The sequence below is a fragment of the Convolutriloba macropyga genome, chromosome 2 (genome assembly GCF_964194025.1).
Source record: "Convolutriloba macropyga chromosome 2, txConMacr16.3, whole genome shotgun sequence".
Classification (NCBI taxonomy): Eukaryota; Metazoa; Xenacoelomorpha; order Acoela; family Convolutidae; genus Convolutriloba; species Convolutriloba macropyga.
In genome coordinates this window covers 75,423,581-75,437,479 of record NC_134469.1, presented here as the reverse complement: position 1 = coordinate 75,437,479, position 13,899 = coordinate 75,423,581, and the positions used below count along the sequence as shown (strand labels likewise).

The 13,899-nt window shown below is 34.7% G+C and overlaps 2 protein-coding genes across 2 annotated transcripts in view; both read right to left on the bottom strand.

Annotated features, from left to right (window-relative positions):
* LOC142334998 (uncharacterized) overlaps positions 1-13,899 on the bottom strand; it is a 253,501-nt gene that overhangs the window by 124,005 nt on the left and 115,597 nt on the right. The window lies entirely within an intron of this gene.
* Positions 9,526-11,044, bottom strand: LOC142334703 (WD repeat domain-containing protein 83-like). Its single transcript, XM_075382945.1, has 3 exons — positions 10,643-11,044; positions 10,056-10,567; positions 9,526-9,982 (listed from the first exon to the last, which is right to left on the bottom strand). The coding sequence occupies exons 1-3, from the start codon at positions 10,920-10,922 to the stop codon at positions 9,863-9,865; spliced, it is 912 nt and encodes a 303-aa protein (XP_075239060.1). The 5' UTR covers positions 10,923-11,044; the 3' UTR covers positions 9,526-9,862.

The following is a 13,899-nucleotide window of genomic DNA, read 5'->3' as shown; positions in this document are numbered from 1 at the left end:
TATGCAGTGGAATGACATTATTTAACCGCTTAGACTTTCATTCTCCTATCAAGAAGCCGATGGGGCCAATTAAGTTAAAACTTCAAGCCTTCGAGTTTATATTGTCAAAAACACTCCAAAACGGTAAATTAGTTATAAAAATGAAGTAAGTGAATGGCATGGCGTACTCACTTCATTGATGCGACCCCTCTTGAGCCGGGGGAGAAACTATATACACATGGGTTTTTTTTGTACAGACAATTTTGGCCGATCGATATATTTATCGTAGAGAGTTGAGACTGGTATCATTAGAAAGCTTGTCCAGCGTAGAATACGGAATTAGAAAGATTTTTTTATTTTCGTTTTCTACAGGGAGTTATCGAGGTTAAAACTTTTGAGAAAATAGAGTGAATTCCGTTGTTTTTATTCACATTTTTCGGAATTTTTCATTGAAATTTTGCCAATTTTGCTAAAATTTGTTGAAAATTATTCAAGAGTGTTGCTGATTTTATTTTAAAAGACAAAAAAAATCGTCGGCTATTTTTATTTTTTTTTGTCAAAAATTCTGGCTAAATATTTCACAAAATTCAAACTTTTTCATCAAAAACAGCTCGAAATTTTTTTTCGTTTACTTTGATTAATTTTACACGAAGTGCACACCCAAACAATAATAACACAAAAATTGTAGACTCACAAGGGGGTTATTTCTTCTTCAACTTTCGTTGCGAGTGCTCTGTATTTAAAACTTTGTCGTTTTTTGCTAATTTTATTCGTTGATTATCAAAAAGGCAGCAATTATTTTTAATTTTTTACCTAAGAAAATATCTATATCTATAACAGTAGAAAAATTAAGTGTTCATAAAGGACAAAAAACATTAGCAGAGCTAGTTTTGGACCAATCTTGGACTGTTACAATCCAAAAATAATTCGAATTGTAATCAGTCGGTCTTTTTTATTTAAAAAAATTTCGATCTTTTTCATATTAATTAAATAACAGAACATTTCAAATAAATACAGTAAAAAATCCAGCTGGAGTTTTCTATCTGGTAAAAATTTTTTGTACACGAACCATCAGCAGGAGTCGTAGAATGGAGCGAAAATTTGTCACAAAATTAACACAAATGCGGTTTTGTCTTAGGAGACAAATATTACTTTGCGTGATTTAATTCCGCGTTTCTTATAAATGGATTTTTAGCTGAGAACTTTTTGTCAAGATTCATCGGTGACCACACGGATAATTTTTCAGTTTAAGTATTACATTTTCACATAGTACAGAGACATTAACATCAATTTCTTTCTAATAGAAGCCCTAACTAATGATGTCTTTCAGAACTTTTGATCATCGATGCTTCATAGAGAATAGAACAAATCAGATATAACTGCAGTGAATTCATAACCTGCAGAGAAAAAATTAAATATCATCTTGCTTTCTAAAATTGTTCAATAAAAAAAACTGGTTTGTTGTTGCATAAACTAGACGCAATCACAATTTTGCCTGATAGTAACACGTCAATCTCTAGAAATTTTACAAAATATTAATCCAGTAAACGCAAAAAAAGCTGCCATCGAATTGTCGATATGCAGTGGAATTTAAGCGCTTAAACTTTCATTCCCCTATCAAGAAGCCGATGAGGCAAATTATGTTAAAACGTCAAGCCTTCGAGTTTCATATTGTCAAAAACCATTCCAAAACGGTAAATTAGTTATAAAAATGAAGTTATTGAATGGCATGACAAACTAACTTCATTGTTGCGACCCCTCTTGAGCGGGGGGAGAAATCAGATACAAATTGGCTTTTCTTCAGACAATTTTTGCTGATCGATATATTCATTGTAGAGAGTTCATCATTAGACAGCTTGTCCAGCGTAGAATATCGAATTGAAAAGATTTTATATTTTTGTTTTTTACGGAGTTATCGAGGTTTAAACTTTTGGGAAAATAGAGAGAATTCCGTTGACTTTATTCACATGTTTCTTAATTTTGACTAAAACTTCGCCAGTTTGGCTTAAATTTGTTGAAATTTCTCCAGAGAGTGTTGTTGATTTTATTTTTAAAGATAAAATTTGTCTATTTTTTAGTTTTTTTGTCAAACATTCCGGCAAAATTTCACATAGTACAGGGGCATTGAACATCAATTTCTTTCGAACAGAAGCTCTAAAGAATGATATCCTTCAGAACTTTTGATCATCGATGCTTCATAGAGAATAGAACAAATCAGATGTAACTGCAGTGAATTCATAACCTGCAGAGAAAAAATTAAATATGATTTTGCTTTCGAAAATTGTTCAATAAAAAAACTGGTTTGTTGTTGCATGAGCTAGACGCAACCACAATTTTGCCTGATAGTAACACGTCAGTCTCTAGAAATTTTACAAAATATTAATCCAGTAAACGCGAAAAAAGCTGCCATCGAAATGTCGATATGCAGTGGAATTTAAGCGCTTAAACTTTCATTCCCCTATCAAGAAGCCGATGAGGCAAATTAAGTTAAAAAGTCAAGCCTTCGAGTTTATATTGTCAAAAACACTCCAAAACGGTAAATTAGTTATAAAAATGTTGTAAGTGAATGGCATGGCGTACTCACTTTTTTGATGCGACCCCTCTTGAGCGGGGGGATGAACTATATACACATGGGTTTTTTGTACAGACAATTTTGGCCGATCGATATATTTATCGTAGAGAGTAGAGACTGGTATCATTAGAAAGCTTGTCCAGCGTAGAGCACGGAATTAGAAAATTTTTTTTATTTTCGTTTTCTACAGGGAGTTATCGAGGTTTAAACTTTTGAGAAAATAGAGTGAATTCCGTTGTTTTTATTCACATTTTTCGGAATTTTTCACTAAAATTTCGCAAATTTTGCTAAAATTTGTTGAAAATTATTCAAGAGTGTTGCTGATTTTATTTTTGCTGATACAAGACAAAAAAAATTGTCTGCTATTTTTATTTGGATTTTTTGTCAAAAATTCTGGCTAATTATTTCACAAAATTCAAACTTTTTCATCAAAAAAAGCTAGAAAAAAGTTTTTTTTTTCGTTTAATTTGATTAAATCTGCACGAAGTGCACACCCAAACAACACTAACACAAAGTTTGTAGACTCACAAGGGGGTTAGTTCTATAATTTTCGTTGCGAGTGCTCTGTATTTAAAACGTTGCCGTTTTTTGCGAATTTTATTCGTTGATTATCAAAAAGGATGCAATTACTTTCGATTATTTACCTAAGAAAATATCTATATCTATAACACTAGAAAAATTAAGTGTTCTTAAAGGACGAATATCATTAGCAGAGCTAGTTTCGGACCAATCTTGGACTGCTACAATCCAAAAATAATTCGGATTATAATCGGTCGGTCTTTTTTATCAAAAAAATTTCGATATTTTTTATATTCATAAATATAACATTTCAAATCAAAACTCTCTAATGATAGGTCCAGTTGGCTTCCTAAGTAGCTCCAAATTAATCTAACTAGTTTATTGCTTGAAAACATGGTCGTTTTGACTTTGAAAAATATTTGATTTTTGAATAAAAAACGACTTATTGAACTTTGCCTTCATTTTTCTTTTAATTTGGTCAACTTGTAGCTTAGTTCCAGCAATGAAAGAATGCTTTTCCTTTCTACTGATTTCAAATTTAATCTTTATTGCGGTTTTACGCCTTAAGTTATGGTTCTCCGGCTCTGATACTACTAGATTTCACATTATTTTTAGGTATTTGCCCATTTTCATGTTTTCTAGATTTGTCACATTATCACGCAATTGACGGTTCACATATCACATTAATGGCGCTCAAAACAAGGCAAAATTGAACATTAAAATCCTTTAAGATATGATTATGGTTTTAACGGCTCGGAAACCCTTTCTAGAAGAATTTAACTGAAGTTTTTAAATTTTTTCAATTTTTTTTTACTTATTTTTAGTCGTTTGAGATTTCATTTATAATAAGAGGTTTCGTTGGCTTTTTTTTAGAAGAATAGATGAGCCGAAATCCTAATATTAGTAGATAGGTGCTGGCTTCGACACGGGTTTTTCACAAAAAAAGTAAATTATTTTTTCATATATGACGTTCTTTTTGTAGACGTAAGACATATTCTGAATAATTACAATTCTGAAAGGTTTCCTTTGGAAGAATAAACGAACCTAATAAATCATTTCATTTTGTAATAAATGGCTTTCATGTATTTTTTTCGAAAAACAAATTTTACTTAATTTTGCCTTTTTTTCTTTTTTGTCTACTTGTTACCTAGTCTCATTAATGAGAGGTCGCATACTTCACTGTCGGTGTTCGAAGAGGGCGCAATCAATCATATTTTGAGGGTCAAAGTATGGCTTTACGGCTTCGAAATTGTTTCTGGCAAGTTTAATTGATTTTTTGCTTGTTGTCAATTTGTTGTCCTTTTTAACCGCTTAAAAAATTGAATACCAATAGTTCTTAATTGCATTCAATAAAAAACATTGGTAATTGTAAACCAAAGGGATATTTAAGTTTATTTCTAATGGTTTTCAATATTTTGAAATTATTTTTTTTTAAATAAGCGAATTTTTCAACTTTACTGTTTTTGTTCTTTATTGTCTAAATGTTACTAAGCCTTATTATGAACTCGTCCCATATTTTTTCTGGTGAATTTTATGTCATGTTGTTTGATTTCACTTTTATCTGACGTTATTTTGACTTTTTTATAAGTTGTGGTTTTTAATTTGATGTAATTAATGTTTGTTGCTGTTTTTTTTTCCATTTTGCTGTTCGTCTTGACCCGCTATCTTAATATTGGCATATCTGATTAATCTAATGCATCATTTCTCACTCCACTGAGTTATTTGCTTTGGAGGCTATCTTTTCGTTCATGCACCCATTTTTTGAACAATACTCGAATTTTTGGGTTTTTCTACCTGTTCCTCATTTGGTAGATAATTATGCCAAAATTGTGGATGAGCGGGGTCGGAAACTTATGTGCGATCGCACTTTACCGAGCCTCCTTGTATATCATTAAAGAGGCAAACGCGACTTAAAATGTCAGCTTAAATGTGGCGCTCGAATATGCGACGTATTGCTGCGACCAGATATAACAGAACTGGTATGTTGCCAGAAAAAGCAGCGGTAAGTTTGACCTGCATTCTGAAAATAATAAGAGAACGAAGATACCATTAATCATCGCTGAGATGTTATTTTGAGCAACACTCTTATAAAAAACTTATTCATGCGTCTAATGACTACCTTCAAATAATCTCTTCGTGGTGATGAAAAGGATTACCAAGTGCAGCAGAACTAATAAATGAGTTCATCTTCATCAAATCAACAAAATTTCACAATTGACGCCTCCTATATTATTCAGCAATAAAAACTACAACTATAATAGTGGATTTAACAATTGGGCTGATTTAGCACGCAAGATAGTGTTAAAGTTGATCAATTTTTAATGACATTTGTGAGGTATATTCAGAATTTGATGCGTTTGTGGGAATTGAATTGAATTATTTTCCTTCAGAAAGATTGACCTATTATCGCACATAGTTTATATACTATGAATACTCATGGAAGACGGCTGCCCTTGAGTATTTTGCATCATAGCACGTGAAATTAATTTTTGACTTCAAAAGGAAAGAAATCCTTAATGGTCGTAACAAAAATTCTGACTACGGCACAAAAATCCTGATCTCTTTTTTTACATCATACACGTTTTTGTCTAAGATTATAATATATGCAATATCGAGCTATTATTGGCACAAGGGAAGGCCAATAATAGCTCGATATTGCATATATTATAGTCTAAGACAAACCGTTGTTTGATGTAAAAAAGAGATCAGGATAACCATTGTCATTGCATGCTATGATCAAGCCTCAGCGGCTCGTGAAAATAAAATATGATTCTATCACAACCGGACATAAACTGGTAACAATTCAAAACATTTTTTAAAATTTCCATGCTTCGGCAGGTTTTTCACGCACGTTTTATAAAGTTAGACAAACTGCCCTCAAGCGACTGACTGGAGCTGGATTTTATTTTAGACTGCATCAACCAGTGTAGCGGGGAATAAATTTTCCACTGATTTCAGTTTATGTTACCAGAGCTTATATAGGCTATTCGCTAAAGTAAAAAGGAAAATCTTATTAAACTGCCGCCACTTGAGTTCAACTGATTGAAATTGCTAATTAGAGCGCACTTTATGTCACGCGACAACTATGTAAACTAGGTAAACATTTCGAATAAAAAGAAACTCGGTTACAATAATTGCTTACTTTGTTCGCGAGCATTTAAAAACCGGTGCCTGTTATGCCACTCTTATACTTCATTGTAGATCTCTTCAGGCCCAAGCAAAACCATACAGCCCCAACTTAGACAATAAACATAACCGACTAACGTCGGGAGAATAGTGGTTGGCTTCGTCAGTCGCTAGCCACGGTTTAGAGAGACCAGTTTTAGCTTACTTGAAGGGTCGCGGTAAGCGTAGCGGGGTGTTCGCCGGGGAGGCTGATGGGGGGGCAACAGTGGGAGGGCGGTTTTTGGCTGCACGGTGCCATTACGGCATGGACGGTGCCATTACTTAACGACCAGTGAGCTGAAAGGCTCTATGAGAGCTTAATGCCTGCTGGGCGCTACCTGTCTATCTCGTTTTTGAGGACGAAAAGTCAAACGGGTCAGACCAAAAATCGGTCACGCAAAAAATTGCATTAAAAAGATCAACAGGACAAAAAATAATTGCTGCAAACTTCTTTTACGAGCAATTAAAAACAGAGAGCCCATAAAAGCTGTCAGATGTTGATTTTGAATATGCAATTGACACGTCTTAAGTATTAGATTTCATGGGTTGTCACGTCGAAATTCCGTTCATCCGTGACAGGTTTTAAGTTTACTTTTTAAAACCATTTCCTTTCGATGCATTTACAAATTTAAAAAATTGTTTCACTTAGAGCAAACCCAAAACAAGAACTGTGATAGCGCTGCTCTATTCAACAAAACAAAGAACTTCGTACTCTGAAAACGCAATAATACACAAGTCAATGAAAGGAAGCAATCAATACACTGGGTCAATAGCGTCCTGCTGTCAAGATTTTTAAAACAAAAATTCAATACAAAAACCGACTTAAGTCGGTCGAATTGCTAAAGAACGCCAGGGGCTATAACCAAGGAAATTTATTTAAATGTACACTGCTTCAGTGGTGGTAAAAACCTGGTAAGATGCATGAAAAATTTATTCTCTAATAAGCGAAAAAAATTTGAAAATGAACCAATTTCAGTAAATTTTTTTTTAGTAAACTGTAGTGAATCAAATTAACAGCTTTAAATTCTGAAAGATCGATTCAAATCACGCACAAACAAAGAACACGCACGACAATATTGGAGTTTTACGTGTCAGCTGGCTCAAGTTTTTAACTTGCAATCCTGTAGAAAATGTTATTTCTTGTGTTAAAAATAGATGTCCAAAGTTTTTTGTAAATTTGACGATGCCATTCATCTATGGGTACATCACATGAAAAAACAGTTTTTTAAGACAAAAAGCCAAATTATGTTTCCCATCATTAATTTAAAACATTTGAGTTTTTGAACGTCCATGTTTGCAAATTGCAAATCAAAGCACGAGGTGTAATGAATTGTCTCTTACACGCCCCTATTTTGTGCCTCACAGTTAAGTGATGACTTTCCTTATAAAAAAGTAATATTAAATATATAAATAGATGTAAATTAGTTCATATTCAAATTGTTCTCAAGGCCAAATTTAGCCAACCTTTCTATCTAGGACTGTAACCATTAATTTGCTTATGTTTATAAAAAACAGCCGCAGATTGATACGTTACTGATAAACATATTACGTGCCCAAGAACCTAAGTATTAACCTAAATATTTAAGTTCGGTGAATTTGTATAACTGGTAAATACAGTGAAGAGAATTTATGTACTGGGTGAAGTAATTATGCTGATAAAGTAGGTGCTAATACGAAAAATGTATATGTACTCAATCAACATCAAGAAACGTACAAAAGCCGCAAATTGTCCAACTTGGAGATCAGTAAATATTTGCGAAGGACTCATACAGCCCGAGGTACAACACTGTGGAATCGACGATCACGAGAACACTGGATAACCAGCCTGACAATCAGTTGATAACTTAGTCTTAAAATACTGATAAAAATTTCAAACTTTTAGTTGTTTCTCTTGAAATTCTTTATATAATAATTAAAGATTGAACTGGAAAATCTTTCTTAAATTCCAAAAGTTATAATAGACACTGACGGAACTTAAACATAGCAGTGAAAAGCTATTAAAACACAAGGCACGCGGTGGACCTGAACCGCTCAATTAAAGGCTATTACTAGCTAATTGTAGTGGAATTATATCCGCTAAAATCGCATTATGAAACAACCATAATATGTCCTTGTTAATTATAAAAATGACGATAACTCTAGTTAATTACTCCTAATATTAACCTCCAAAACATCGAGATAATAACTCTTAAAAGTTAGTGCTTAACAATTGTAATGATAAAAATTCGTAAAAACGACCCTCTACGGTAAAAATTTCGAGCTATTTAACGCAAAAAAAAATGTGTAGTTTCGAAAATGTAGTTATAAATCATATATTAAATATAATTATTCTTACTGATTTATTGTCTGGATTAGAACCGCTGCTTTTGTTCATCTGGGCATCTTGACGTCTCTTCATCTGTACAACCCACTCTTCTAACAGAGAATCCCTCTCGCGTTTCAGCCTTGCAGCCACTTGATGGCCTATAGTTCTACCAGGACTGCTCAGCCCACTAATACCAAAAGGAGGTATCCAATCGCAACTTATCTCATGGCTCGGTGACATTTGCCAAATGGGGGAACTAGGCACAGTTTGTGAGGTACGAGCTTTCTTCACAGGACCGACGGAGTCTGTCAAATGATACGTAAGGGAGGAGCTACCACTGCTGCTGCTCGTGGCTACTAAGGCGGAAGGTGTTAGGGACTTCGACTCACTCAAGTTTACTAGGCATTCATCACTATCACTTGGCAATTTATGCTTTAAATTGCTCGTTGTTTCCACGCTACTCGCACTGTCCATCATTGCAGAAGTTTTGTATGCGTTTTCCAAAAAAACAACAACTTGGTAATCTTTGGAGGTTCGTTGTCCTAAACATCAATGAATATTTAGGTTATAATTTTATATAATTAATTCAGGCAAAGTATACATACCGATAATTCTTTGATTGTTTGGCGGCGATATCAAACAACAGACAATGAGTTCATTGGTGATCTGAAAATGAAAGTCGTCGATCATCTTGAAAAAAAAATAAATCCGAATGTCTTCAACCACAATTTGTGAAGAAATCAGATCCGCAAATGGTTCTAGAAGAGGAAAACTATACAATATATGATATCTAACAAGATATACTGAGCTCGCTAGTTTAACAGTGCAGTTAAACAGAACACAACTAACGATTGTCAAGTTCCTCTCAAACTATCGTGGTATTAGTTGTCAGTAAAACGAAAATAGTTAAACTTTAGCCGCAGCTGAGGTCTATGAAGCCAGGTGCAGGCATAAAACTTATCATGGACCGCCTAATTTTAATAGATCAATGAACAAATTCTGAGTTCAATTTACCGATTTTCTGCAGTATATTACCGCCTAATTTTAGCAAGATTAATTCAGTACAAGTTGCTCTAAAATTGTACAAGAGCAAATTAGATTTTCCAAATTAACTAGATGCAAAAAAGTCACTAACGTGAAAAACTCACGCTAACAAGTTAAATAAATCCGCCATGAAATTGCGTAAAACGCACAATTGGAGCTATCTGATTGGTAAACCTTTTACATCAATTAAACAGGTCAAATATTATAGCCTGAAAAAACAATGATTTTTTTAAAAAATTGACAAGAGATAAATGTAACGTAATCCAAAACAAAGTTCTTCAATGACTGCCTGCTTTAGAGACAGAAGATAAATCGATTATGTGGTAGGAGCAGCCTTGAGAAACGATAACCCATGGTTCTTTTGTGTGATTGGAAATTGATGTAATCGCAGACGATTCCTAAAATGGATAAATGAATAACTGGTATCGCATGCATTTAAATATTCAATATTTTATTGGAAAGGGAAGAAACCTGGGTCAAAGGTTCTCTGGTTAGCACAGAAGAGTCAATGAGATTCCATACGAACAATTTCCCATTTTCCGTTCCACTGACAATCAGCTTATCATCAACAGCAAAACAACACTCCAACTTGTATTTAGATGAAGTGCAGCCTTCGTACTCATTGAAAAGTTCTCCTGACATTCGGTCGAATAGTTTTAGACTCGAATCAAGTGCAGCCAGCAATAAAAGCTGATTATCGCCTCCAAAGCAACCATATGTAAGTTCATTTCCTATAAAATCAGATGTTAATTGTCCCAATCTAATATCGTACGTTCTACAAGTTTTGTCGAGCGAAGTTGCAAGAATCTCAAATTCCGAAGTATCCAGACACGTCACAGAGTCAGACGCATCGCTTAAAGTCTGCACAGACGCATTACTTTTGGAGCGTGCATCCCACAGTTTGATTGTGTTGTCATCAGATGCAGAGAGAATAATTGAAGAGTCATGATTATATCTGACGCAATTGACTTTACTCAGATGCTCTGAACAAAAAAAATGTAAACAACCAACTGATAAAACTTAATTGAATTACATAAAAAAACAGTTTATCGCAAAACCTAAAAATCTCCGCTTGATAACTCCTGTTATAACATCATACAGGTACACCGCCTTGTCACCTCCTGCCGAGATTATTTCAGAGTTATCAAAGGATGAAACGGCATCCAACACATCCTGACTGTGCCCTGTGTAAGTTTTCAGCAACGCACCAGTCAACGGATTCCACAACTGAATTGAACGATCATTTCCCGTTGACAGCACGTACTCACAAGCTTCATTGAATCTGAGGGATCTTATAACTCCATGCGATGTCTTAACAGTTTTCAGTTTGACCGTCATTAGCAATCTATACACGGAGAAAGCAACTTATTGATCGTTGTATTGACTTTCCTCTCGAGCTTGCTGCCATTCCTACCACTCATATCCTTTTCCAGTTAAGGGTACAGGACAGACGGATCTATTCTGTTTCGTCCTCCCAGTTACAAATTATATATTGTTATATAGCACGTTTCTTTGTAACAAAATAGCCCGTTCGCCTGGGGGGCGAAAAAATATAAGCCCACTAATCTGAGGGGGGGGGGGGGAGGGACGGAATAGATCCGGACAGACTGTCAACTGCGAACTGCCACGCACAGTGTTGCAATTGAATGTAGGTGTCTCATAAAATGACGCTCGTTATATTCACTAACCAAACGTTTTGAGCTCTTAATCGTTAAGGGGTTGGTGAAGGGGAGGCGGTGTGGTGCAACATGATTTGATTTGCTGTATGGGACTATAAGCAGAACTATGATTGCATGTCAACATTTTGATAGAGGATGTACTAAAGGTCACAGGAATCAAAATGATCATTACTCAGACTCAATATTTCAGAAAACTGGTATGGATTCGATTTGATAGAAAAAGCTTTCGCTCAGAGATGAAAAGAGGCCAATATAGTGCTTTTAGGTTCTCTTTGATAGAAGTAAAGACAACGTACTGGTAGGCTACGCTTCGTGCGGTCGCAGGGGATCCAAATCATTCATTGAACGCCACAGCACTTTTGGGTGAAAATTGCAGTTTCCCTATTACTCACGACACTGAGGAAACTGTAACTTACTAAATACGTCCGACTGTCCCTGCCATATACTGTTTGAGAATGGCTTTTAGAACACCGGATAATGCTGCCGAGGAAAGCAAGGAATTTTAGAGGCACAAACTTATGGAACATGAATTTACCTTTACTTTTCAAAGAAAAAGTTCTGGCAAAGACACTTAAATATAGCACTGTAGTACTTATGTCTCATATTCAAATCATAAAATGATTGTTTAGCATATTTATTTCAGATGCTGGTTCGATGCAGTCTCAATCAATTCAACTGATTTCTTCAGCGGATCTTTTCCGTTTGTGCCCCCCCCCCCCCCCAGTACGTTATGCTCCCCCCAGTTACAGAGCACGTGTCATTACATAGTAAATCATTATGTAAAAATATTGCACGTGCCTCTGGGGGTTGCAAATAATATGCACCCACTAAGCTGGGGGGGCACAAACGAAAAAAGATCCTCTTCAGCTAATATATTCAACTTTCCAAAAAATCCAACTTTCGCAATCTTCCAAACTGCAGTATTCAATCAACTTCTAAAAACAACAATTCTACTTTTTTAGTAAGTCACTAAATACAAATTTATCCAATGACAATCTAGCAATTAAATCTCAAATTCAATCAAATACATTCAGGGAGAATATGTGTAAAATTTACCAATGACACTGCGCCTCTTTAATAATTTTACTACATGATAGTGTATAAAATTTTATCCTATATTTCTAAGAAACTTCAATTTGCTTTTCATGCACTTTAGCTGTAGCCATTAAAAGCATTTAATCAATTTTGAAAATTAATTCTGTCATAAGTTTTTATTGTGCATCTTTTAGGTACTTTGAAGATGACATTGAAGCTGTAATAACTTTCGTGTTTGTGTTTTATTACCTTGTGAAGACATTTTTGTAAAGATTAAGCTTGTGGTTAATAAGAGTATGTTCTATGTTTTTTCTCGCTGATTCATCTATAGTTGCTTAAGATTGTTCGTCAGTTGTTGACAAAAAAAGGTTCATGTCCATCGGAGGAGCAGAAGTTGGTTGAACAATTCCACTGTATGAGAGGTCAGACATTGATTGAGTTTGATTAATAACCACATTCTTTTTCAACATTCTACACTCTGGGTGTATGTTGAGAATTTGATACTCATCATCGGTAACAATTAGTAGTGGTCGAGGTATTATTCCTTATTAAGATCTAATATGTTTTGCATAACGTTTTTCATGTTTGTGAACTAATTAGTTATTAAAAAATGTAAAATAATTGATTTTATGAATGACGCTATTCCAATAATGATTGACATTTTCCATGCTCTAGCATGTGTGAATTTATTACTTGGACTGGTACGAACTGTTTGCATCTCACGCAATATCGGCTTAGAGACTTCATCAATTTATCGAGCGAGACCCGTTGATACTCAGGCACTTCGGAAATTTTCAATTGAAAATCTTCAATGAATTGTTGGCGAGCTGTGCTATTGTTGCTAAGTGAGGCCAATTATCAATCGTTGCTTTTTTCTCAAGCAAATGTTGGAGTGGATCAGTCGGACTTATGTCAAGGCGTGTATTTGAAGCATTCATGATAAGTTGTTGCAATTTTTGTTCCACACTCATAATTGGATTATATAAAACTTGACATTCTGCGAGTTTTGGTTCGAGTCAGTGGGTCATTGTTACTCATTGTGCTCAAATACAAATCAAAATTAGGAGTTGACGAAGTGATCATCCAATTTCCATTTCCAGTGTTTCTAGCTTTTTCCACTACTGGCAGTTTTTATAACACATTTTGTAACGCTATAAAATATTTGCCAATCAGAAATGATCTTAGGCATGTGTCATGAGCAGTTTCCGGCGAGAAGCAATTATTGCAAACAAAAAACTGCTTGAACCTGCGCACCTGTCAATTTCATCATGCAATAGAGGAGCGGTTTTAGGAGTTGATTCAGTTATAGCAATAAAATTCTTAAGATTAGTTCCTTCATTGGGCATCGGAAACGGTATAGCTCTGAGAAGATTAAGAACAGTTGGTTTTGTCACAAAAGGAATCGCCAAAGTGAAGAACTTTCCATCCTCCTGTACGTCAAGATGTCTGAAAATTTTTGTATCGTAATACGCTAAGAGCAGACTTGTAGCTATTGCCAAAAGTAATCGTTCAATTGCTTTTGTCTGCCAAATTACCACTGCTTCTAGAATTTCTTCAAGAGCTGTTTTTGGAAGTAAAACCATTGGTATTAGTTTATTGAA

Bases quoted from the DNA above. Each gene is read 5' to 3' on its own strand.
- LOC142334703 (XM_075382945.1), bottom strand. From the start codon at position 10,922: ATGACGGTCAAACTGAAAACTGTTAAGACATCGCATGGAGTTATAAGA. The intron at 10,568-10,642 runs GTTTTGCGATAA...TTTTTTGTTCAG, and splicing joins TATCAAGCGGAGATTTTTAG to AGCATCTGAGTAAAGTCAAT. The intron at 9,983-10,055 runs GTTTCTTCCCTT...TATCCATTTTAG, and splicing joins CCAGAGAACCTTTGACCCAG to GAATCGTCTGCGATTACATC.